The sequence below is a fragment of the Leptopilina heterotoma genome, unplaced genomic scaffold, assembly GCF_015476425.1.
Source record: "Leptopilina heterotoma isolate Lh14 unplaced genomic scaffold, ASM1547642v1 Lhet_180, whole genome shotgun sequence".
Classification (NCBI taxonomy): domain Eukaryota; kingdom Metazoa; phylum Arthropoda; class Insecta; order Hymenoptera; family Figitidae; genus Leptopilina; species Leptopilina heterotoma.
The window spans coordinates 1735298-1759363 of NW_025110897.1; the positions used below are offsets into that span (position 1 = coordinate 1735298).

The window sequence follows — 24066 nt, forward strand, 5'->3', positions numbered from 1 at the left end:
TTCCAGGGCGGTTACAGTGGCGGATCCAGGGGGGCCACGGGTGCTTGGCCCCCCCAAGAGTCGTATATTCCTATCTCCTATGAGTTAGAAAGATATAACATTATATTGATTTAATTTTTTTGAATGGAAGGCTCCATAAAAGCCTTGTCTGGATTCGCCACTGTGCGATTATGAAAATTTAAACCGTGATATAGACAATATGTAATGAGAAATATGGAACACATCTAAAATCCGTAAATTGGAATGCGGAATCCGAAATATGAGAGACGGACTTTGGTATGTGGATTCTGGAATTTGTAGACCGAAATGTGCATTCCGGAAATTATTTCTTTTTAAAAATCATTCGTCACTTAAAAGTTGATATTATGCTCTTGTTTCTTTTCGTATTTTCATTTGTTAGAAGCCACTTTATTTATAAGGTTGATACAATCCATCTTTGTCAGCTTTATATCTTCATTCGACAAACTTCTTACAATAATTCTAAACATTAAATCTTTTTTTCACATTATTATTAAATAAATTTTGCTTAAAGAAAATTTTGTTCGACACTTTCAAAAAAAAAAAGAGTACTAACTTTGTCGTAGTTGATAAAAAAACTGACTGGAAAGTGGGTTTAGGCTATACGTGAGAATTGAGATAGTTGTGTTTTTACTATAAACAAATTTTCTGATGAAAATAATTTGGAAATCCTAAAACTATATTTTGTGTATTTTTCATGTTTCTAGGGTGTGACCAAAGGTTTATAAGCATCCCTGATGGACCACAAAATGGAACGTTTCATGCACCGAATATGACAAATTCCAATAGAGACACGAGGCAATGTGTTTATACATTTTTCGCAGGACCACAACAAAGAGTGGAACTTGTTTTTGATACTTTTGGTCTTCGAGGCAAGCCACCAGAGTACGTGTTTTGTATTTTTCTAAGCATGCTTTGCCCAGATCCATATGAGAATGACAGAATTGACAATAGAGTTCAAAGCAGTTAAATTGCATAAGCTGAAGATTTGTTGTAATGCGAATCGCAGTCGTCAAATGATAAAACAGAGATATCTTAAATAAATTCGTAAAAAGTTATAGAAACTTTAATTATTTACATCGCAAATGTCTATTAATATAATATTACAGATGTCGATATAATCGAATAATCCTTTATATTCCTCAAGGAAATGTTCTAAAAATATTTTAAGACTATAGAATGAGTAACATTGAGACCTAATATAACAAATCTATAATATGATTTAGAATTAAATTAACGAAGTGGCTATTTCTAAACAAAAGAAATTGTTTATTTCACCCGTCAGTGAAAAAACATGATTAGAAAAGGGCGAAATAAAATAGTTATTTTCGTATCAAGGGCGCAAAATAGGTGATTGCAGCGATTGACATTATATTATATCAGAATCAGAACTCTGAGAATAACAAACGATATGGTGGAACATGTACTGGATGAGAAAGTGTCTACAAAGTCACAGTTAGAAATATTTCACTATTTTTGTTTTGTTATTGTAATGTGAAATATTTATTTTATTCTTTTAGAAATATTTAAGTTTAAACCAATGAATATTGAAAGTGATAAAAAATTAATTTAAAAAATATATTTTAAAGTGTCAATGCTTGCGCTTGCGATGAGTGTCACGTTAATTAAAAGCCTGCTTTTAGAGAATCATGGTTGATCATGGTGATTATGAGGATTGTTTTTGTATTTCGTTGATACGATTTTGTGTGTTTTGTGCTTGCTGCTTGGGGTATTGCAGTGGAGCTGCTGTTGGAGAGATACCCGCGTGAGTATCATGAACATTATTTTCGTTAAAATTTAATTTCTAATTCATTTTAAGTCAAAGATGAAAAGTATTATTATCATAAATCATTATTTTATGATAAGGAAGCAGTATTAATCGCAATGCCTGAAATTTAAGAATTACAAAAGAGTTATAGATTTCAATGTTGCGAGACTGAGTTATTGTGTGTAAATACATGAGCATGCATATAAAAATCCCCTTTTTAACCAAAAAAAATTTATAAATTATAATAAAATAATTTTTTACTTTCAACAATTACTTGTTTTTTTTCAAAATTATTTTTCGGTAATTTATTAAACCATGGCGCAACAAAGGGCTGTAAGCTTCCCAATATAGTTCTTAAAGACTTTTGAAAAATAAAAGAAATGATTACCAATAATTGCTGAATCGTTTTTGCAGTGTTATAATAAAGTATGGTTTATTTTTGAATTAGTTCTCACATAATATTATGATAATGAGGACTTTCAATAATTTACTCTGTAAATTTAAATTGGCTAAATCTAAATTTGCTTCAAAATAAATATCATTTACGTATTTTTGTGTAAATGTTGTTTATGAAATAAAATTATCATAATTCATGTAAGTGAGAAAAGTCTTGCTAATTTAAATTCACAGAGTGTGTTAATAATAAAATGTACATTATCATAAAAGCAAGCATGCTGAAACGCAGTGAATTTAGTGTTAAGGAACTCCGAATGTATTCTTTGCACGTGAATACTCTTAGCAAGAGTGGAAGATAATAGTACTAATTAATTGAAATGTAAAAACGAATAGGGTCAGATAGAGGTAAATGCAAATGGAATTACTAAGTTTTATCAATATCTTAAGTTTTCTTTTTTAAATTTCTTAAAAATTTAAACAAAAGTTTTCAAAAGAATAAAACTTACAGAATTCATACTATGAAACATAACTAAATGACCCATAGACACTACTCCTCTAATTTCTTCACTCTTTACAAATTCCTCTAAGAGCCAGTTTTACCAACACCGATTAAAAGTTGATCAATGATTAAAGACAGTTTAAAGGCTTCTGATTGGTTAATTGAGGATTTAATAATTGATTAACTTTTAATCGGTGTTGGTGAAATCGGCCCTAAATCTTCCAGCATTCCTGATGACTGCATTCTACTGGAATTTGCTGATGATTTTGCCGTCATTTGTAGATTAGATAACCAAATAGAATGCATTAACTCTTTACAAATTTGTCTCAATTCTATCTCAAACTTCTTAAATAATAAAGGTCTTTTTCTTGGTCCAGATAAATCCAAATTAATCCTCATCAGCAAATTTAACATTAATCTCAACCATCCCAACTTAACTCTTTCTCCTAATAATATACAAATCTCTCCTTCAAAATCCTCCAAATTTTTAGGCATCATACTAGACTCCAGCTTTTCTTTCGTTCAACATTTCACTTATCTCACAAATAAATGTCGTAAAATCTTAAACGTCATAAAAGTTCTTCGTGGCATTTGGTTTAGCGCTGATCACTATACACTTCTAATTATCTATCGTGCTCTTATTAGAAGTTTTATAGAATACAGCTCCCACATTTACACATTCAAGACTAAAATTTTTCGATAAATTTGAAAAAATCCGAAATCAAGCCATTAGACTTAGTATAGTCTATAGAAATTCAACCCCTATCAATGCCATGTTAACTGCGACCTATGAACCCTCTCTTAGGAAAAGATTTGCCTTTCTAGCAAAATGATATTTAATAAAAGTTTTTTTCATATTTCAACCATCTACTTCAAACTTCTCTCTCCCATCTCTGGAACTACTCCAGAAATAACTTTTACCAAATCAAAGCCATTTTTACCCTCATCATACAGCTTTTAGAAAATACGCTATTTTCCACCTGATATACGCAAAGCCTTCACCCCTCCCTATTTTAAATTTCCTTATGAAGACCACCTTCTTATTTCTTCTATCGATCTAAATCTGGGTAAACTGACTCAAAACAGTCCTACCCCAAAAACTGTCTTTAATTACCTCCCTCTAGGCACGGTAACGTCTTTGTTCTAGAAACGTTCCTAAAACCGTTTTTAGAACGTTTCATGTCCTCCACATAACGTCTTAAAAACGTTTCTTGTTCCAAAAACGTTTTTAGAACATTGGACGTTCATGAGCCGTTATGTAGCGGACATTAAATGTTCTAAAAACGTTTTAGGAACGTTTCTAGAACAAAGACGTTTCCGTACCCAGATGGATCACTATTTACCATTATCTTAATTCGACTCACTTGTATAATGATGGATCTAAATCATATTCTTCATCCAAAACTGGTTCTTCCTTCATTAGCTCATCATTAAATATCTCTCATTCTTGGAAAATCTCTTCCCAAGCCTCCATTTTCGCAATCAAAGCTATTGCCATTCTCTATTTCCTTGACTCCGTACTGAAATACACTGAATATTCTTCAAAAACTAAATCTGAAAACAACCCTAGTTTGGATTCCCGGTTATGTGGATGTACCTGGTAATGAACTTGCTGATGAAACAGCAAACGAAGCTGGAATAATGGTATTTTTTTAAATTTTCATCTTGCTTACTGAGACTACTTGCACCACTCTTATCCGCCTTAAACAAACCTACCACGATTAATACTCCAAAGTAGGTGAAATCGAAGGTATTTCATACACCAAAAAATATTACATCCAACGATCAAAACCATGGTTTACCTCTTTCACTGACAAAAGAGCCTGGACAGTTTCTGTTTGACACCTTATTGTTCATGCGACCCAAGTATAATTCAAGACCTTGAACATATCTTATGGACATGTCCCAAACTAGAAACTCACCGCGAACTATTTTTGAGAGCTTTATCCAAAGCCCTTAAATGTCCTCATCCTTTTTGCAGTTATCAATTTTTATTCAATCCTTCCATCAAAATAGTCTCACACGTTTTTAGATTTTTAAAACTTTGCAAATTATCCATTTAATTCTTTTCACACTGTTTACTTCCCACCTTAGGAAGCCTACCAGAGAAGTCTTGTCGGGGGACTTTTCCTTCTGGGTGAACTGAGTAACTTGAGAATGCGGTTCCTTAGGATAAACTTCTCTCTAGGATCCCTCTTTCCACTCCCTGTATATTCTTATAAAATTTAAATTTTACTGCCATTTCAATAATTTATGCTAGTTATTGGCAGAATGTAATGGATTCTCCTTTACGTTCCCAACGTATTCGAAAGTGTGTTAAAAGTGTTAAAATGCTTCGTTACAAAGTGTTTAAATTTCTATTTATTTCCTGATGGTCAGGTATCTTCGATAGACATATGATCGATTATATATGCTTGTCCACTTTATTTCACTTAATAGGTTCTTTAACTCACTGATTCCGGATAATTATAGGCCGCAATTACCTTAGTAAATTGCATAGCCAAAACTCCTGGGCTGAGTATTTAAACCTTGTTCCTGAGTCTAAGGCAGGTTTTAGGAAGGACAGGACTTGTCATGATAATTTGTTTAATCTTATATCGACTTTACAAATTCATTTAAGTAAACCTCGTCCAACTGCACGAGTAAATAACTATTTACGCGTTTTTTGTAGATTTCAAAGGTAAAGTGATTTCCCATCTATTTCTCACCAACTTCTGTGGAATAAATTGTACTCTTTAGGTCTTAGTTCTAAACTAATCAATATAATGAAAGACTTTCATTCGAAAGTGCATACATGTATTAGGACGTATGAAGGTTCCACCCAAATAGGAAATGCTACGTGTGGCGTTCTTCATTGCGAAATTCTTAGTCTATTTGAGTTTCTATTGCACATTTCTGATATGGAAGATTATTTTATTAATCATGACTGTAAGAGAATTTTAATCAATAGCTCAACTGAGATTCTGATGTCGGGGTATGCCGACAATTATGTTTTACTCTCCTCTGGAACTCAGTAAGAAATTGAAGGCACTCGACGATAATTGCGCATCAAATGGTTTAACTGTTAACCCGTTGCCTGTTTCCGACCCACGGGTGGGTCGTGAAAAAGTATGGCCATAACTGTTTCCGACCCACCCGAGGGTCGTGTTCACTATCACTCAAAATAATATAATTTGTATATAAATTGATAGATATTTTTCTTTATATCAATATTATAAGAAATTAAAAGCAGTGGCGTAGGAACCAGGGGGGCAAGGGGGCAGTTGCCCCCCAGTTATATACATATTACATTGTTAAATATATCTATATATGTAGTTTGCCCCCCCCGGAAAATAATTCGTTCCTACGTGGCTGATTAAAAGGGTCATTAATGATATTTTAGAAAATAATTAAATAATTAGTTATAATTTAAATATATTATACTATTTGAAAAAGTATCAAATTCCGCTGGGCATTTTGGGACAATCATGTTGTATTTTCCTCAAACAGTTAAGGGGTTAATATCGAAAAAACTAAAATATGTAGTAATCTTTTCTAAATCAGATAATTCAAAAGCTACAAAATATAAATATTTTAAATTTGGAGAGAGTTGCATCGAGGTTGCCAAGGAGTATATATATCTTGGGGTTAAATTTCATAATTCGTGTTCTTTCAAACCGTCTTGTTTCAAAGCCTGACTCTGTGTATTCTTAGCTATGGTATTTAGGCATGGTGATTGGAATTCTCGGATATTGTTGAAAGTGTTCAGCTTTCTTTTTTTAAGAAACTTAAATCTCCCCATATGTACCCCTAATACGCGGTTAGAATTTGGGTCCTGCCTCTTCGAAAGTAAACAGCGTGGACAGTAACTTATTTATACTTCAAAAATTTTCTTCTTATTTGAGAAATCACGATTTCGATTGCCTTAAACTCTCGAAAATACGATAATACTTAAAACCTTTTGCAGGTAATCTGAGGTTACAATTTTCATGCCGCATTTATTTTAAATTAAGCTGAAATAATTACTGTTTGTATTTAACCTTTATTTGCATTTATCTCAGCTGACCCTACTATATTATAATCCGGTTTCAATTGTATTTACTGTACATTTCTGAATAAGTTACAATTACAATAAAGAAATGAACAACTTTTTTTTATATTTTCAAAGCAAATATCAAGCTAAACTAAAGCCGATAAGAAAGTGATGATTTTTACATTATGTACTCTATTTTCTAGTTGTGTTCACGAATACATGGATGTATACACAGAAATACGATCGGATAATGCGAGTAAGTTGATAGATACTCCTTTTGGAGGGCGATATTGCGGCCCGGTTCCACCCAGGAAGAGAGTTTCTCTGTACCAGGGAATAGTACTTAGCTTCTATACAGATAAGAATTTCACTTTGCCTACTCTCTTCAGCGGCTGGTATTCATTCATAAACGCCAGTAAGAATTTAATATAAATTCTATGCATAATTTTAAAGACCATTCATATTCTGTTACAAATTAAAAGATTCATGAAACAGAATCTGAATATTTATAATTAACATACAAATATTATGTAATAAATATGTACATTTACTTTTAGGTGAGTATGAAATTGGAACTCCTGTGCCTAGTCTACCATGTTCTTTTATAATAAATGCAACTCTAAAGCGCACCGGAAATATTTTGTCTCCCACGTATCCGGGAACGTATCCAAAAGATCTCATTTGTACTTATCAGTTTATGGGGAAAATTGGACAAAGAGTGCGTTTAGAATTTCGTGATTTCGACCTTTTCTTTGGAGGTCTTCAGTAAGTTTCATTTACTAAATTTTTATTGCACGAATTATTATTTAAAGAAATTATTTTTTTAATGAAGATGAACGAGTAATTAAAAAGATTTGTAAAAATTTTGCAGCTGCCCTTTTGACTACGTAAAAGTGTATGATGGCTTAAATAATTCGTCACCAGTGATAGGAACCTATTGTGGACAACAGAGAAATTTAGTTTTATATTCCTCAGAGTCTGTTTTATTTGTTGTATTCTACACACTTCAAAGAACAGCAAATACACAAAATCGAGGATTTAAAGGGATATTTGAATTTTCAGAAAGTTTTGTAAAATTAGGTAAAATTTATAGTCACTTAAAAATGTCCCAGTGTTTATCGTACAATATTTTCTTTTATTTGAGAAAAGTATGACTGAATTTTACAATAATTATTTTTTAGATTTCATACTTAGTTTTGAGGGGCAACACATTCGAGGCACAGAGTGCGACCAAAAGATTTTAAGTAGAAAGGAATCTTCAGGGTATGTCGTCAGTCCCAATCACCCATTTCCCTACATTCAGAAAGTAGTATGTCGATATTTCATCTATGGAATGCAGGATTTTCAACACTTAGAGAGAGTGCGATTAGAATTTTCTGCATTTTCCATGCCTAAGGGTAATACGTCTAAGAGCGAGTAAGTAATCCCACCTCAATGTTGATTTTTTTTAAATCCATTAGGGAAAAAAACATTTACGTTTGACGGACGTTCCTAAAACGATTCATGTCTGACAAATTAATATTTTAGAAACGTTCCTCGAACATAAATGTTTTTGTTGCCCACTGGGCCACTGGGAATAAAGAATGCAGTTAGAAAACATTTTTGATTAATAATATGTACAGCAACATTAAAGATCTTTTATTTTACAGTGCAGCATGTCCAGACGGATATTTGAAAATATATTTAAAAGGTCAGGAGGCAACTGACTCGTACGATAAATTTGATCATGAGTTATGCGGAATGCATACTGTTCCTCCAATTGTGGTTAGTGATGGCCCGCGACTAGTCATGGTATTCAGCAGCGGAGAATCGCAAGGAATAGGCTTCAAAGCAAAGTAAGTATAAACACAGCTGTAAAAATCTACTTTTTATTTTAAAAATCTTTATCTTTAGTACAAAACAAATATCAGATTTAATCAATTCGTAATAATTCAATCAATAAAATTAGTTTATTACTTCTTTGTAAATATTTTGACATAGAGATTTTTGATGATCTAAATCAATATATTGAAATATTCAGTTCGACCATTTGCATCGAATTCCGTCCAAGTATTTCTCTATTTATCGTAACTACCGCTTTTCTCAAAATCTCATCGGGGAATTATGCCAAACCGATGCCGTGATGCAAAATGGTCCTCTGGTCAACCAACAACCCAAAGCGAACTATTCGAACTTGACCATTGAGACGCTACCAATATTACTCTACACTCTCTGTTACTCTCCTACGATCCTCAATGAATGAAAACCCACTAAAACACGCATTTAACAAAAAGAACTATTTATTAATAAAAACTCAAACTGGAAATTAATTAACAAACTTTGCAAACAATTATTAATAAAACTCTCAAGTATCTCTTGATTGTGACACTTATCAAAACCGCGTCACGACTTCTCGGAAACCCGCAAGTTAGTGTCGAACCATCTGATTGTCACCAGTAGGCTTCGTAATTATCAAGTCGTTTCCTTGTTTTTCCTTCGCAATTTTCGGAAGAACCCTTCTTCCTTATCTCCACGGAATGGCACCTGAAAGAGACTAGGAAAGGGTCGTTGACCATGTGACGTACGCTGACAATTAATCATGCGCAAAATCATTCAAATTCAGATTTTACGAAAACCACAACTCTAGAGACGGTGATAGAAAGAAACGTACAAGAGGCTTGACAGTAAACGAGACAGACCTATGAATATATTCATAAGATCATTTGATGCATTTTCATTTCATCAATATTCAGAGTAAATATAAGTAACTTAGGGATGGTTTACCATTCACTATGGGAAGCGTCGCTCGACTCTTTGTCTATTTAAGCTGACTTTCGTGAGTTCTGTCACTTAACTCTTGACAAAATTTCCAGTCTCCTCCCGATTATGGTACCTCCTCGCGAATGACTACCCTTCGGTCTGCTTAACCGAACTGACTGACTCTTCCCCTCGAGGTTTGGTTTTCAACGTCTCCAAAAAAGTAGGAAATTGCATTATTTCGTTTAAGGATCCAGTTTGTTTAATCAAAAACAATGCCACCTTGCACTTTATTTATAATTTAAGTCTAAAGACTATGGATAACTTCACCTATGTTCAGCAATCTGATGATGATCATTTTACAACTTTTGAGTGTAGATGATTCCATTAAAGTTCGCTTAATCTTCAAATGCACTGTTCAGCGGTTTCAATGTTAGTTGTAGACGAAACATAAATATTTTAATTTTTGGTGAAATGAAGATATTAAAATAAAAATTAATTATATGATTGTAGGTATACATTTGAAACGGAGTATAAGATACCTGGAACAGCAGCACCTGACGGCAGTTGTACATTCACGTACCGGAGTTCTTCACGTAAAAAAGGAGAGTTCAATTCCCCGCGGTATCCTAGTAATTATCCAAGTGATACAAATTGCACTTACAATTTCCTGGCAACTCCAAACGAACAAGTGACGTTGATTTTCGATCATTTTAAAGTCAAAGCGAAAAACGTGAATATAACTGTTGGACATTACGGGTAAGTAATACTGCTTTACATGTTGTTTTCCTTTATTCGCAATCAATCATTTCTGCGAATCTTTATAAAGACCAAAGTACTTCACAAATTTTAGAACTCGGGAAAAGTTTTGTTTAAATATAAGCAAATGTCTAATGTTTACACCACCCCAAACGGATTATATTCGTATTTATCATTATGAAGTCTTCGATTTTTTTTTTGAATACTCATATTTATTGTGCATCCTGGTATGATATGCAATCTCGAATGCTTAACTTTGTGGACATTTATAATTGAGTAGCTGAAAAGTATAACCACATAAAATTCAGACCACCGTGCTAGTAAATTTTCTCTGGACTGTCACCCTCTCACTCATCACGACTTTGATGACTTTGAGGGGATCGTTAACATTCTTGTTGGCATTCTTTGAATGAAGACTTCAACATCTATGTGACCTCAAAATTTCACTTTGTTGCAACAAGTCGCTTCCACCTTCCTAAACCGCAAGTTCACCTTGCGAGTCTACTATGTCGACCCTTTTGAATAGAATTAAGATCAAACTTTGACCATACTTGGAAAACATTCTCGTAGTTTTCTTGTAAAAATAAAAATAGAGACAATATAGGGTCATTTGCGAAACTTACATAAATTATAATACTGCGATCTGTTTAACAAAATTTTTTATTTAATACTTTAATTAGAATTTTGAGCTGGAAGTTTGATTTACCATTAAAAAAAATACGATATCGTTTATACATATATAATAATCAATTCCAATTTACCGCTATAAATTTAACAACAAATATAAATGACAAGAGAATTATACGAGACAAATACAATAAACATGCAATTCGCAAATGCTTATCCGAAGTGTGTCGTTTGTCGCAAGCTTAATACTGATGAAGAGGAAAGAAATCGTGTTCCCTATTGCATATGGAAAATAACACGATTTCCTTTTTTCCTCCTTGCCCACAAGGTCAAACAAGAATTATGTTCATTACATTCATTCAACCTTCAGTTTAAAATCGAGTATTTAACTAAATTCGACTCTGACTTTATATGGTGAACTAATCCTTCCGCAATAAAAATTCATATCATTAAACAGTTACTGCAATTTTTCCGTACTATTTAAAAGAATGCTATGTTTGTACAGACTAGAACTTTGTCAAGACGATTGGGTGGAGGTTTACAACATGTATCAAGATCGCACTGAAAAATTAATAGGAAGATATTGTGGATTAACGGCACCTGGACCAGTGGAATCAAATCTTGGCGCACTAGGACTGAAAGTAATTCTCCACTCTGATTCTGAACTCGTGTACAGCGGTTTTAAAGCCCGATATATTTTTGAAAATACCAAATCGATTTTTGGAGGTGAGAAATAACTTGCGGGCCATGCACATTTAAAGTTTTGTGTTTTGTCCAAAATCATAAATTGCTATAAACATTTTTATTTGCATATTCATGTGTATTTTGTCCAATTGTTTAGATTGTGGAACAAATATCAGTAGTTTGGATTTCGGAGTAATTACAAGTCCCAATTTTCCAAATAATTATGATGGTCCTGCAAAAAATCTAGCGAGTAAAACATGTAATTGGTTTATAAGAGTTAGACCAAATCATCAAATACTTTTGAATTTTGAGCTTTTCTCTGTGGAAGGAGAGCAACTGAGTGAGTTAATCTGCACTGACAATGAGTTAAAAATGACTCGTCTAGAGGGAGAACTATCTTATTATTGAAAAAATTTGTTTTCAATTTTCAGCCCGAGGTTGTCCTGCTGCAGTGTTACGCATGTGGTTTTCCATTTTAAATCCACCACTCGAAGTATGTGGTGTTAAGGCTCCCGAAGACGATTGGAGTTACCTCTCGGACAACAATAACATGCGATTAAGGTTTTCATTGATATTAATAATATATTCTTTCATAAATAAAATAATGAAATTAATGTTTTTCTACAGTTTTATAGCGGCAGCGAAAGCAGTTGGTCAGAACGGATTTCGAGCAGTGTGGACGGAGGTGATAATGGACACCGATTGCCAAGATCAATTCCTTTGCAGTAAAAACAAGTACTGTATTTCTTCATCCCTACGGTGCAATGGCATTGATAATTGCGGACACGCGGACATGTCGGACGAAGAAAACTGTGAGTTTCTTTAAAGCAATTAACAAAAGTCTCTCTAATGGCAGTCTGTTTGGTGTTGATTTTGCTTTTCCTCTTCAATATATTTCTCGTATATACTATATAAATGTATATACATATATTCCTATACATACTATTTTCTAATATTAGGTGCAATCCCTCTCTATAGAATGTTTAGAAAATGCTATGTTGTTTAAACTCAAATCTGTATCGTGTTGTTATATTTGAGCACAAAAACTCTCTAATTTTCTAACTTAATACTTTTCTTCTCAATTTACTGTTCTCTCGTGATATACTTACAAATATATAATTCTTCCGTGCAAATTCAATCTTTCTTGGCATGAATAATAACAATGATATCAATAATATTATGATCCATTAAGAATTTAATGAAATAAGTATATACTAAGCTCTTTTAAACAGTTTTTCATCTCATCCTTTGAACACTACCATTTCCGCCTTCAATTTTTTTCATATTTCACCTTTTTGGATTTTTAAACTAAATTTCAACATTTTGACCGATCGATTTATGTGCAAAATTGTATTGTATTTAAAGTTTTTATATAACAATACAAAATACACTTTCAAATTAAAGTGATGAACAATAAAGTAAAACAAAAAATAAACAACCTAGAACTACTAAAATATTATATAAAGTTGAAAAATTAAATAAAGATAGAACATTTTAAGTTCCATTTAGAAATAAATACTTAAGAATAAAAAAATCTGTTCTAATGTCTATAAACATTTGTTTATTTTAAAGTTAAGAGACAAAAAAAAAGTAAATATGACTTTGCGACATAAGGGAATATTTGTTTAATGTGCATTTTCACTGAATAAATTTTTTATTACGTGACGTGAATAACTAAAAGTTTCAAATAACAGCTCAATAGTAGAAGTCCAAGAAGAAACGAAATACCCTACCTCGTGTATTGTCGAATTGTTGGTGCTATACGAATTTATTTAAATTGAGAGGCGCATGATTATTCCCCAAATGTCATTTGACCGAACTGTCATTTTAACAAATTGCATTTATCCGAACTGTTATTTTAACGAAATGTCACTTTTTGCGAATCGACATTTTTACGAATTGCCACATTTGCGAAAAGGCATTTTTTGCGAAATATCATTTTAACGAATTGTTATTTATGTGAACTGTCATTTTTACGAAATGTCACTTTTGCGAATCGACATTTTTACGAATTGCCACATTTGCGAAACATCATTTTTGCGGAATATTATTTTAACGAAATGTCGTTTTTTCGAATTGTCATTTTTACGAAATGACAATTCGCAACAGTGACATTTCGTAAAAATGACAATTCGAAAAAATGTCATCATAAATGACAATTCGTAAAAATGATAATTTGCAAAAGTGACAATTCGTAAAAATGGCAATTCGTAAGAATGACAATTAGTAAAAATTATATTTCGCAAAAATTACTTTTCGCAAAAGTGTCAATTCGTAAAAATGGCGTTTCACAAAAGTGACATTTCGATAAATAACAGTTCGGATAAATGCAATTCGGTAAAATAACAGTTCGGTCAAATGACATTTAGGGAATAATCATGCGCCTCGTAAAATTATAATAATAATAATCTAAGGACTTAATGAAAAAATTTATAATTTCTTTTATTTTCTATTTTATCTTTCAATTTACTGGTTAATAACTTAAACTTAATATTAATACTTCTCCGATCTTTTTGCCTGCTACCATATTAGCCAAATGTTTAATGTATGGTCCATTTTTTACTGCGGGGTTGTATTTAAATAAATAAGTTTAGTAATCACTGATGACCCCAAAAACTCCTAGGTATACAAGTTTTATACAAATCCATCAATTTTAAAAAAATTTGTTTATTACCTACAATCCGACATGTTTTTTGAAGTGAGAACAAAATCTTGTCATGGTAGAGCAGGATGAACTTTAGATTCGTGTTTAGAGCACCAAAATAGATTGAGGTCAGGGTATTTTGGTCTAAAGTACAGTATTTTTAATTCTGGGGTTGTGTAAAAGAGTAATTTATTAATTTTAATAATTTTTATAGATTTTTTTTAATTATGTCAGGTTTTTTAGACTTAGAAAACCATGTAGAGATGCTTTTCATGCTCCATACAATTTTCGGATACTAATAGAACGTTATTTCTCCAGTATAAAAAAGCTATGATAAATTAATAGACATAAATAATTATAGTTGCACTCTTATTGGACATACTTATTCAATAGATATTTTAAAAATGTCTTTTTGGAGACTTTAGTAAAAGATGTCTTTAATTAATACTAAAAAGAAATGTACTATCAACTTGATTAAGGCATCTCAGATACGTGTTCTAAAAATGTTTTATGTCTGCCGAATTCGTATTTCTTTTATTCTAGTAAGAATTTTTTCCTCATTCCTGAACAATTAATTTTATTGTAACTAATTAATTTACTAATTAAATATATTAATTAGTCAAAATTTATAAGTTAATAAATGAATTAAATTGATAATTAAATTTGAAACGTCTGAAAGACGTCTTTTGATATTTTTCTGGTCCAGACATTAAACGTTTTGCAAATGTATTTTAGTTGCCTTTATAATATTTCCGAGATCAAGATATACAAAAAATACGTCTTGTACCATGATACCTTAAAGAACTTGAATAGGCTTCTATCCGTGGCTCTAAAAACTGATTTGGACTGTAATTAGTCCAGATATCAGTTCTTCGGTCGAAAACGTAAAAATCTTCTCATGTAGTATCCCAGTAAGAAGTAAGGAATTGAGAAGAATTGGACATTTTTAACTTTTTACAGAAAATGTTAAATTATCAATTTTTTTTAATTCCGTTTCTGTCCAATTCCTATGTATTCCTTTTTGAGGCAAAGATTTATTGAAAGTGAATTCCAATCAATTCCGTTTTAATATTTCTTTAATTTTTGAATTTTTGTGAATTCCGAAATACTGTGTGATACTCGGTAAGTTCAATTCCTGTCTATTCCGTTTTAATATTTTGTAATTTTTTAATTCCTTTGAAGTTTGCAACACTTTGAGATAAGTGCTTCTAAAATTCGCTAGTCATAGTACAGTTTAAATAGCTGAGCGGACAAGCTGTTTGTCTCCGACAATGAAACTTTTAAGGGTTCAAATCTTCGAACAGTCAAATATTTTTTCCGCTTAAAATATTAAAACGGTATTCAAAAGAATAAACTTAGCTTCTTTTCGGCTTCTCCAAATGAAAATGAAAAGAATTGATCACAAACGGAATTCAAAAGAATTAAAAATTTCGAATTCTTATTAATTCCTTACTTCTTACTGGGATGGTGGAAGATTCTACCTGTCCAATTTTTTTTCATATTCGTAATCATAGATACCTAAAGGTAAATTTCTGGTTCCTCAATCTGGTACCCTAAATTTGTAATCTGCAATATTAAAAATTTCTAGATACCATGTTTTATAATTCCATAATTCAAAAATTTTTTTTTGTAAATTCTTCAATTCTGACATTAGATTTGCAATCAGCGACTTATAGACAATAGTTTATTTAATAACTGTGTTGGGATTAAAAGCAAATAATTATTTTAAATTTTTACTTAACATGATAGGTTGATAATGATAATGATAGATTTAAAACTTAAATCGTTCTTCTCTAAACTAGGTTATTGATAATTATAACTTTGAATCTATATCTTCGCAAATTTTTCACATAGTAAGATCTAAGACCTCTAAAATTGTTAAGAATTTTATAAAAAATATTATATGGATAACTTCAACAGTGTCAAAGTGAGTTCCTTTCATGCGGACATACACATACAATTCTACTGTAATATCCTAACCTTTAACTTTAATTTTCATCACAATAGGTGTCTTGAAATTATATTAATTAAATGAAGCACCCTACTTCCAAAATTAGTGGACGCTTCTCTAACTCCGGTCGTAGACTGATTCATTTCATCGATTTCTCTGTTGATTACAACATATACTTTCATGGTATCCCTCTTTCACTAAAAGTTTTTATTTCCTCTGTTAAAGTTTATGCAATTTGAAAACTATTTATGCTTTTCAAGCCTAGATTTAAATTTCTTTGATTTTCTTCCGAATTGAGCCACTAGAACAATTAAATTCATGTCAGTCTCTGTCAAAGTGGACTTGTTGGCAAATGGGCATTTTGATTCAATTTTCTAAGTAAGTTTATGTAGACTCTACTATACAGTTATCGATTAGATGTCTGCGAAAATGTCCAAAACAGAGAAAGACATTCTGAAGGCCAAATAAGAATCACACCCTGATCTAATGAAATGTAGATATTTTTCGAAATTATCATTCAAAATCAATGAATCTTAACTTAAGGATTTCTTACTTTTTAAAAGCTAGATCATCACCACTACTATTATTGTCAATCCAGAAGTTTTTGATTTAATCTTTAACGTCAATTTTGCATACGCTTTAAAGAGACTCACCCGGATAAAAACTAGAGTAATACAAAAAGTATTTTAATATTTCATATAAATAAATACATTTCCTTATTGTTAAAATTTATGGTGTCAGTTGCATAGAGTTGAAAAATGTTAAAATTAAACAGTATTTGAAAAAATCTTTTGAATTTTATTTTGTGCAAGTTCCAAATACATCCCTTTATTAAGCGGTATTCCAGAATATGCCACTTATTTTGTCGAAAATATTTATTAACTCTTGAAACGTATTTGAAAAGGAGCTATATAGAAACTGTAAAGATATAAATAATATTTATTAATATGAAGTCTTACATCACAGGATTAATACATATGAATGATTACTATGAATTATCACAAAAGGATTATACATATCGAATTATACATACGTATTGAATCATACTCGTTAATTAAATTGGCGGTCTCGACTCTGTGCGCGAGAGAAATTCTTGAGTTTAGGTATATAATTCTCGACGACCTGATAGTGGATTCCCTTACAATTTACATTTTGCGGCTCCTGCATTATTTTCTGTGGATCCCACTTTGGCGGTTTGCGATCTCTAGTTCAACAATTGTTTATTACCACGAAGCTATGGAGATTGCAGAGAATTAATAGTGACCGATATTAATCCCTTGACAGACCATGGCCCATATATGACTATCTCAAAAAAAAATACTAATCATAATTCTATTTGAGTGTCGATGGGTATATTAAAGTTTTTAGGGTCGCTGAATCCGAATTTGAAGTCATATTTAAAAAATTCAAAATGGCATCAGATTCGTAATCAGTGACTCCGAAAACCTCCGAGAAATGAATTTTGGTCGAAACGCATCAATTTTGAAATTATCCGCCATTTAGAATTTTGAAGAACTGACCTCAAATTCGAATTCAGCGATCCCAAAAACTTTATGTATGATAAAATCACATTTTTTTGGAAACTTTTTCTTTCGGACGGTTTTAGACCCACAAGCGATTTTTAACTGGACTGCGAAGGGATTAAATATTGAAAGCAATATCACATTACTATATATTCAATAACTATTATTTCACATTATCAATGAAAATAATTTGTTTATTTTAAGTTTTGGGATATTTCTTATCGTTATAATTATAAAAAAGTCCGATTTTAAATTTAGGACATTAAATTAGAAATAATAATTGATTGTATTCTGATGAAACATGGTACTTAGAAAATTTTAGGCAGATTACGAATCCAAAGTAATTAACTTTTGACCGCGGGGTTATAAAGGGTAAAACTCATGAAAAAAGGTGCATTTTCGAAAAAAATATGTATGTTGTGAGAATCAACAAAAAGAATTAGTTTCTCGTTTTCTCTATAGATGAAAACGGATCGATTTATATTTCCATTCTAAAAAGTATTAAAAATCTTTTATTCATATTGTGACATGGAGAAGCCGAAAGTGTAAGACGAAAATTGTAACGGTACAAATGATTTTATAAGATTAGATTTAAATTTTTTAGGTAAGTAGTACGTATGTTTACGTACAAGAAGTGAGAATGGTGGTGGGATTGGATGGGTGAATGGTTGTATGGTGTCGCAGGTACAGCATCAGCTCCATCGGCACCAACAATGACTGGAGTCTCTGCCATGCTTCTCTCTCTGTGCTTTGTGTTCGTGACCATCTGAGTCCTTCTCAAGGCTTCCGTCGCAAGATTCGGCATGTTATGATCTCCTTATCACGTGAGTTCACTCACACTTTACCTCAACTCAATCATTAAATATATCAAAATTTAAAAAAAACATTACAATAAAAAAATTGTTCCTGAGAAAAATAAAAACTCCGATATCAATAATTTATTATTCTAATAGCATACTTTTCCAACACAAGACCAAAAGTGCATGAAAAATAACGAATGAAATATGACATGCTTTTTGTATTTCAATTTTTGATCTATCTCTTTATACCTACAGATACACGATGTTACAAAAGTAAGAACATGGACAAATATCTCGAAAACATTTAAAAAATTTATGTTTCATTTTTTTATTATTCCCCTTTTTTCGAGACATTTGCCTCTATATATTTTTGAGATATCTTGTATGACATCTACCTTCTATGAACGCATGGAATTTGGCCTTTTCTCGGAATTTATATCATATAACTATTGCATTTATCTTTCTCCTTTGTCTTCTTGTCTATATAATATACACATTTTTCTTTCCTCCTGAAAAAATTGTCACTTTTATCAAAATTTTTAATCGAAATTTGTGCAATAAAATATTTTCCGGCATTCATTCATTTTAATTATCATAAATCGCATATACATTTACAAAATATTTTTATACTAAAGTCAGTTTATCTCTGACGAAAGTTTCTAAAATATCTTAACTGGATATTATTCTGAAATTTTTATTCGACAATTTTTTCTGACAAAAAATCTCCGAATGTTTGAACCACTTTAAATCTACTGCATCTAATTATATTATATTTATGAATTTGAATACTTTTATCATATTCTTGTGCATTTCTTTAATATACATATATGAAGGTGTAAAACAATTGATGAATAACATTTCAGAATAAAATTAATTTTTTTTATGAAAAACAGGGCTCAAAAGATATCTCTGGGTTTTATGGAATTATTTATATTTTCTTAGGTTTAGTTAAACTTATTTGGTTTTAAGGAAAGAAATTTAAACTTAAAATTTTATAAAATCAAAATTGAATAAATTTTATATACATAATTCAAAATTTGCAATAATAAATTTAAAGTTGAATAAAAGTTGATTATACTGAATTTTGGACAGAGTTAGAACTTGGATAAATTTGTCTTTTTAATAGATTAACATTTGAATAAACTGAATGTTAGATTAATTAGAACTAGAATTCAAATTTCGATGGATTATAATTTTAATCCGGGTATACATCAAGTAATTGAAATTCGGTCCTCTGAAATGTGACGAAAAACGTTGATAAATTACAGCTTGTATCAATTGAATCATTTATAAAAAAGAAAAAGTTAAAATCTATAATTTCTTTATCTTTAAATTAATTTAAACTTAGGAATGTTACAAGAATATTCTCCGTAAGGTAATAAATTTCTTTTAGTTATTTAAAAAAGTTGTACAAGATAATTCTATTTTAATTTCTAGTGCAAGACAATTCAAATTCGTAATTTACTGACCGTGGAAATTTACACAGTAAATCGTGAAGTGTTAAAATAACACCAGAATGGATTAAAATAATCTGCAACAGATTACTTCCTCTAGGAGTAAATTAACACCAGAAAGGTATTATCTTGGTGTTATTTTTGACTATGAATGAAATTTTACTTTAAATCGAACACCAAGTCAACGATTTGTCAAAATTCGACAAATTTAGCTATTCACCTGGGACAATAATTAATTAGTAACTAACTTACTAACTAACGAGCTAACTAACTTTCTAACTTACTAGCTAACTAACTTAAAAACATAATTACTAATTAAGTTACTAACTAACCTACTTACTTAACTTAGTTACTAACTTACTAACAAACTTACAAACTTAATTGCTAATAACTTAATTAACTTACCAACTTATAACCAGGGCCGGATTTATATAGAGGCAAACTAGGCAACTGCCTATGGGCCCCCACCATCTAAAATATTTTTTACAAAAAGTGTAAAAAAAATTTTTTTTAAGGGGACACCTAAGTCACCTAAAAACAATGCAAAAAGAGTCAACTTTCGGTACACTTTTCTCGAAAACTATTATTCCAATTGCGTTCGCCCTTTTTTTATTCGATTACAAATATAATCAAGTATATGAATAAGAAGTAATACGACGTTATCTTCAATAGAAACTTTTTTATGAATATTTATACCCAAAGCAAAATAAAAATCCCATTTTCTCTGATTCATTGACTCATATCTCCGTTTGTACAAATCAAAATGATGTTAAACTTCTTATTCGTATTCTTGGAACCTTACTGAACAAAGTAAAAAAAAATTACAAATCGGTTTAGTAGATTCGGAGAAAAGTGGACCGAAAGTTAAAAAATTGGAAAAAAACAATTTTTACAGGAGACACGAAAAAAGAAAAAATACTAAAAACTCATGGTATTCAGAATCATGTAATCAGATTTTTTCAACTCTTCAGAAAAGGTTTTAAAAAGTCTTGTTCTATTCCTAATTGAGTCTACTTTTAGAAAATCAAATTTAAAAAAATCGATTTTTTTGTCATTTTTCCACTTAGGTGTCCCCTTAAAAAAGTATTTTACAAAATAATTTTAAGTGTTTAGAAATTTAAGTAGCGCGCTTAATTCAAATATAGAATATACTTTACTTAAAATTTTAATCTTAATAAATTTTTGAAAAACCCTTTCTTTACATGGGACCCCACCAGGGTTGCTTAGGGCCCCCTGTCAAGTAAATCCGGCCCTGCTTATAACTTTATTAACATTAACTTACTAACTAACTTACTAACATACTAAGTAATTTAATTACTAAGTTAGTTATTAACTAACTTAGTAAGGTAGTAAGTAAGTTAGTTAATTAGTAACTAAGTTAAGGAAGTATGTTTAAGTTTGTAAGTTAGTTAGCTAGTTAGTTAGTTAGCTAGTTAGTTAGTTAGCTAGTTAGTTAGTTAGCTAGTTAGTTAGTAGGTTAGCTAGTAAGTTAGTTAGTTAATTAGTTATTAAGTTTGTAAGTTTAGTTAGAAAGTTAGTAAGGGTCCATTCATTAATTACGCAAGGGTTTCTAGGAGAGGGGAAATTTGGAAAATCTCTACATGACCATACGTCAAAAAAAAATAGTTTCACCTTCGGGAATGATATTTTGTATATTAAAAATTATACATTTGAGTTATTTCACTTTTTTGTGAAAAATGAGTTTTTTATATCAATGGATTCGTAAAAAAAAACTGCATCTACTTATGTTATTAAAAAAATTTTATTTTAATTATTTATTGCAAAAAATAATTATTAAAAATCTGCGAAAATCGAGAAAATAAGGAAATACTTGAGAAAAAGTATAGTAACTCGAGTTACGTAGTGTAAAAATCGTAGAAGGCAATGAGCTCGAGCATAAGATAAGAAACAAAAACTTAGTCAAGTCGACATAATATGTCTGCAATCAAAAACATAGTGAAAAGTCAGCTTTCTTTTTGAAGCAAAAACCTTAAGTCGAGTTAACTGAGTTCTTCTTTCGAAAAGTGGCATGAGCCAGACACTGTGTTTCGAAAGCAGACTCCTTAACTCCTTGACTGAGTTCTTGCTTCTGATCGGCGGCCTGAACTCGACTACCTTTTCGCTGAGCACTCCTTAAGTCAATTTAACTAAGTTTTGCTTTTAAAAATAACACTTAAGTCCATTATTTAATATAATTTGTTTAAATAATTCATTTTTGACTGCAGAATTAAAAAGAACTCTATCAATTTACCTAGGAAGTAAAGTTAAATTAAATAATTTTTTATACTATATTAGGTTTATTAATACAAACAGTTTTTCGTCATTTTCTCGGTTTCACTGAAATATGACTTGACTAAGTTTTTACCAAGTACGACAGTCTTTGACTCATGTATAGAAGTAATATTGGAAATTTGAGAAATTTGTTTTCGGTGACCCAGTTCAAAAATTTTCACTCTGCATAGATTGTACTGCACTAAATATAATGTTGAAATAGACTTTTTTTGCACAACTGTTATAGATAATTTTATATTGCACTTGTTTTCCATATAGAATTGTTTTTATTGATGTTCAAGTTTATGTATACAGGAGGCGTCGAAATAGAGAATAATGAAGGAAATATTGAAGGGAATTGACAGAGTCGCTATTATTGTTTACTCTATTTTCTAAAGGGTTTTTTGGTTTTCGTATGGCAGTTTAGTAGGTTTGAATTATTATGTTTACGCAAAGCGCGCACCCTTGAGATATCTTTGATTTAAAGAGAGCATTAAAAATGGGAGAATTCGGAAACTGTCGACAGGGAGGGAAAGGCTGTTGGAAATAGGAGAATGTGAAAGGATAATGTGAAAATTTGCAGGTCACGTGGAGGTTCCCGAGGACAACTACGCGATTCCAGCGGGCTGTGCTGTCATTGCCGTCCTAGTAGCTCTGTCAATTTGCTTTCTGTGCCATCGAAAGTTGAAGAGGCGCGTGCCGGAAGTGTCCATCGACGATTTGCAGCAGCGAGTCGAGGACAGACATCAGTGCTACCATCACCACAACCTCCTGCGCCATTACCAGACTCAGAGTCACAGTCACAATTTTAATCAGTACCAAATTCAGGAGCCGAGCCCACCCAGCGAGAGCGAAGCGGAACAGGAGCACGTGTGCGGCGACGATGCGAGCAGTCCCGACAGCGTGTGACCGTGGATGCTTGCAACGTGGTACAAAACTCTGCGTCCCTTGCACTCTCCCACGTTGCTTCCTGGACTCTTTCTTCTCTGCAATTTGTTGTTGTTGTTATTTTTGTCGCTGCCCGATGGAAGCACTCTCACCCACCGTCATATTCGTCAACGAAATTTACCCCAAATCACCCAATAAACTCAAATCAACTCAAATCAACTCAAATTCTTTTACAAATACTCATCCAAAATGGGGTGAATAGAGACTGAACAAAATGTTTTAATGAAAAGTCCGTCAAATCTACTATTAACTTTCAATATCATCTTCTGTTTGAAGAATAATTAATAAAATAATAGTTCTTCTGCAGACTGACACCCAAATAGTTTTCTTTTTTACAAGAAGAAATAAAAATTATATTTTTTCTTTAATTAATGCTTCCAATGAATACATTCAGGAAGGTTAAAAATATTGTAATTAACACGAGAAAAAACATTATTCCTCAAATTTTTATTCAACTTTTTTTCTAGACAAACTAATTATAAATTACTTTAATTTCAATAAATTTCGTCATTTTACTTAAACGATTTTAATAAAACGTGGGCTTCGGTGTTTTGATACTGCTTGTATGATAGACAACTCGAAATAATAGTGAATAAAATTCATTTTTTTACCAATAAATAATTAACAAATTGCTAATAGAAGTCATTGTAATCTTCTAACGATTTAAATATTAAACTTGAAGAGGAAGTAAAATTAAATTTATTAAATTATTCTAAGTAAAAGTGTTGTTTTTTATTTTTTATTTTTGAAAGGAATATTGTTTTAGAACTTTATTCATTAATTTTTTACAATTTCAGGACTCGAACTATAGTGAAAGTATTACGGACCAAAAATAAAAATTACGGATCATTTCAATTCAATTAATATTTTTAAGAATTTTCAACTATAAAATTCTTCTTTAAATCAATTATTTTTTTAAATTTTCGAAAAAGTTCTTTGGCAATTTTCAAATCCATTTGTTTACAATATTCAGTTT

The 24066-nt window shown here is 31.2% G+C and overlaps 1 protein-coding gene across 5 annotated transcripts in view; it reads left to right on the forward strand.

Annotated features, from left to right (window-relative positions):
- LOC122500006 (dorsal-ventral patterning tolloid-like protein 1) overlaps positions 1–23547 on the forward strand; it is a 36779-nt gene extending 13232 nt beyond the window's left edge. For 2 of the 5 annotated variants that reach the window (XM_043608672.1, XM_043608673.1), the window contains exons 3-15: positions 726–903; positions 1757–1783; positions 6897–7108; positions 7251–7458; positions 7565–7773; positions 7875–8109; positions 8343–8528; positions 9943–10188; positions 11321–11541; positions 11657–11839; positions 11931–12060; positions 12127–12311; positions 22726–23547. In XM_043608672.1, coding sequence (XP_043464607.1) covers positions 726–903; positions 1757–1783; positions 6897–7108; positions 7251–7458; positions 7565–7773; positions 7875–8109; positions 8343–8528; positions 9943–10188; positions 11321–11541; positions 11657–11839; positions 11931–12060; positions 12127–12311; positions 22726–23051 — 2546 coding nt within the window. In that variant the 3' untranslated portion in view covers positions 23052–23547. Of the gene's footprint in view, positions 1–725; positions 904–1756; positions 1784–6896; positions 7109–7250; positions 7459–7564; positions 7774–7874; positions 8110–8342; positions 8529–9942; positions 10189–11320; positions 11542–11656; positions 11840–11930; positions 12061–12126; positions 12312–18221; positions 18442–22725 lie in introns of those variants that run through there. The other 3 variants (XR_006301422.1, XM_043608675.1, XM_043608674.1) reach the window with 3 other exon arrangements.
- Positions 23548–24066: the final 519 nt, after the last annotated feature.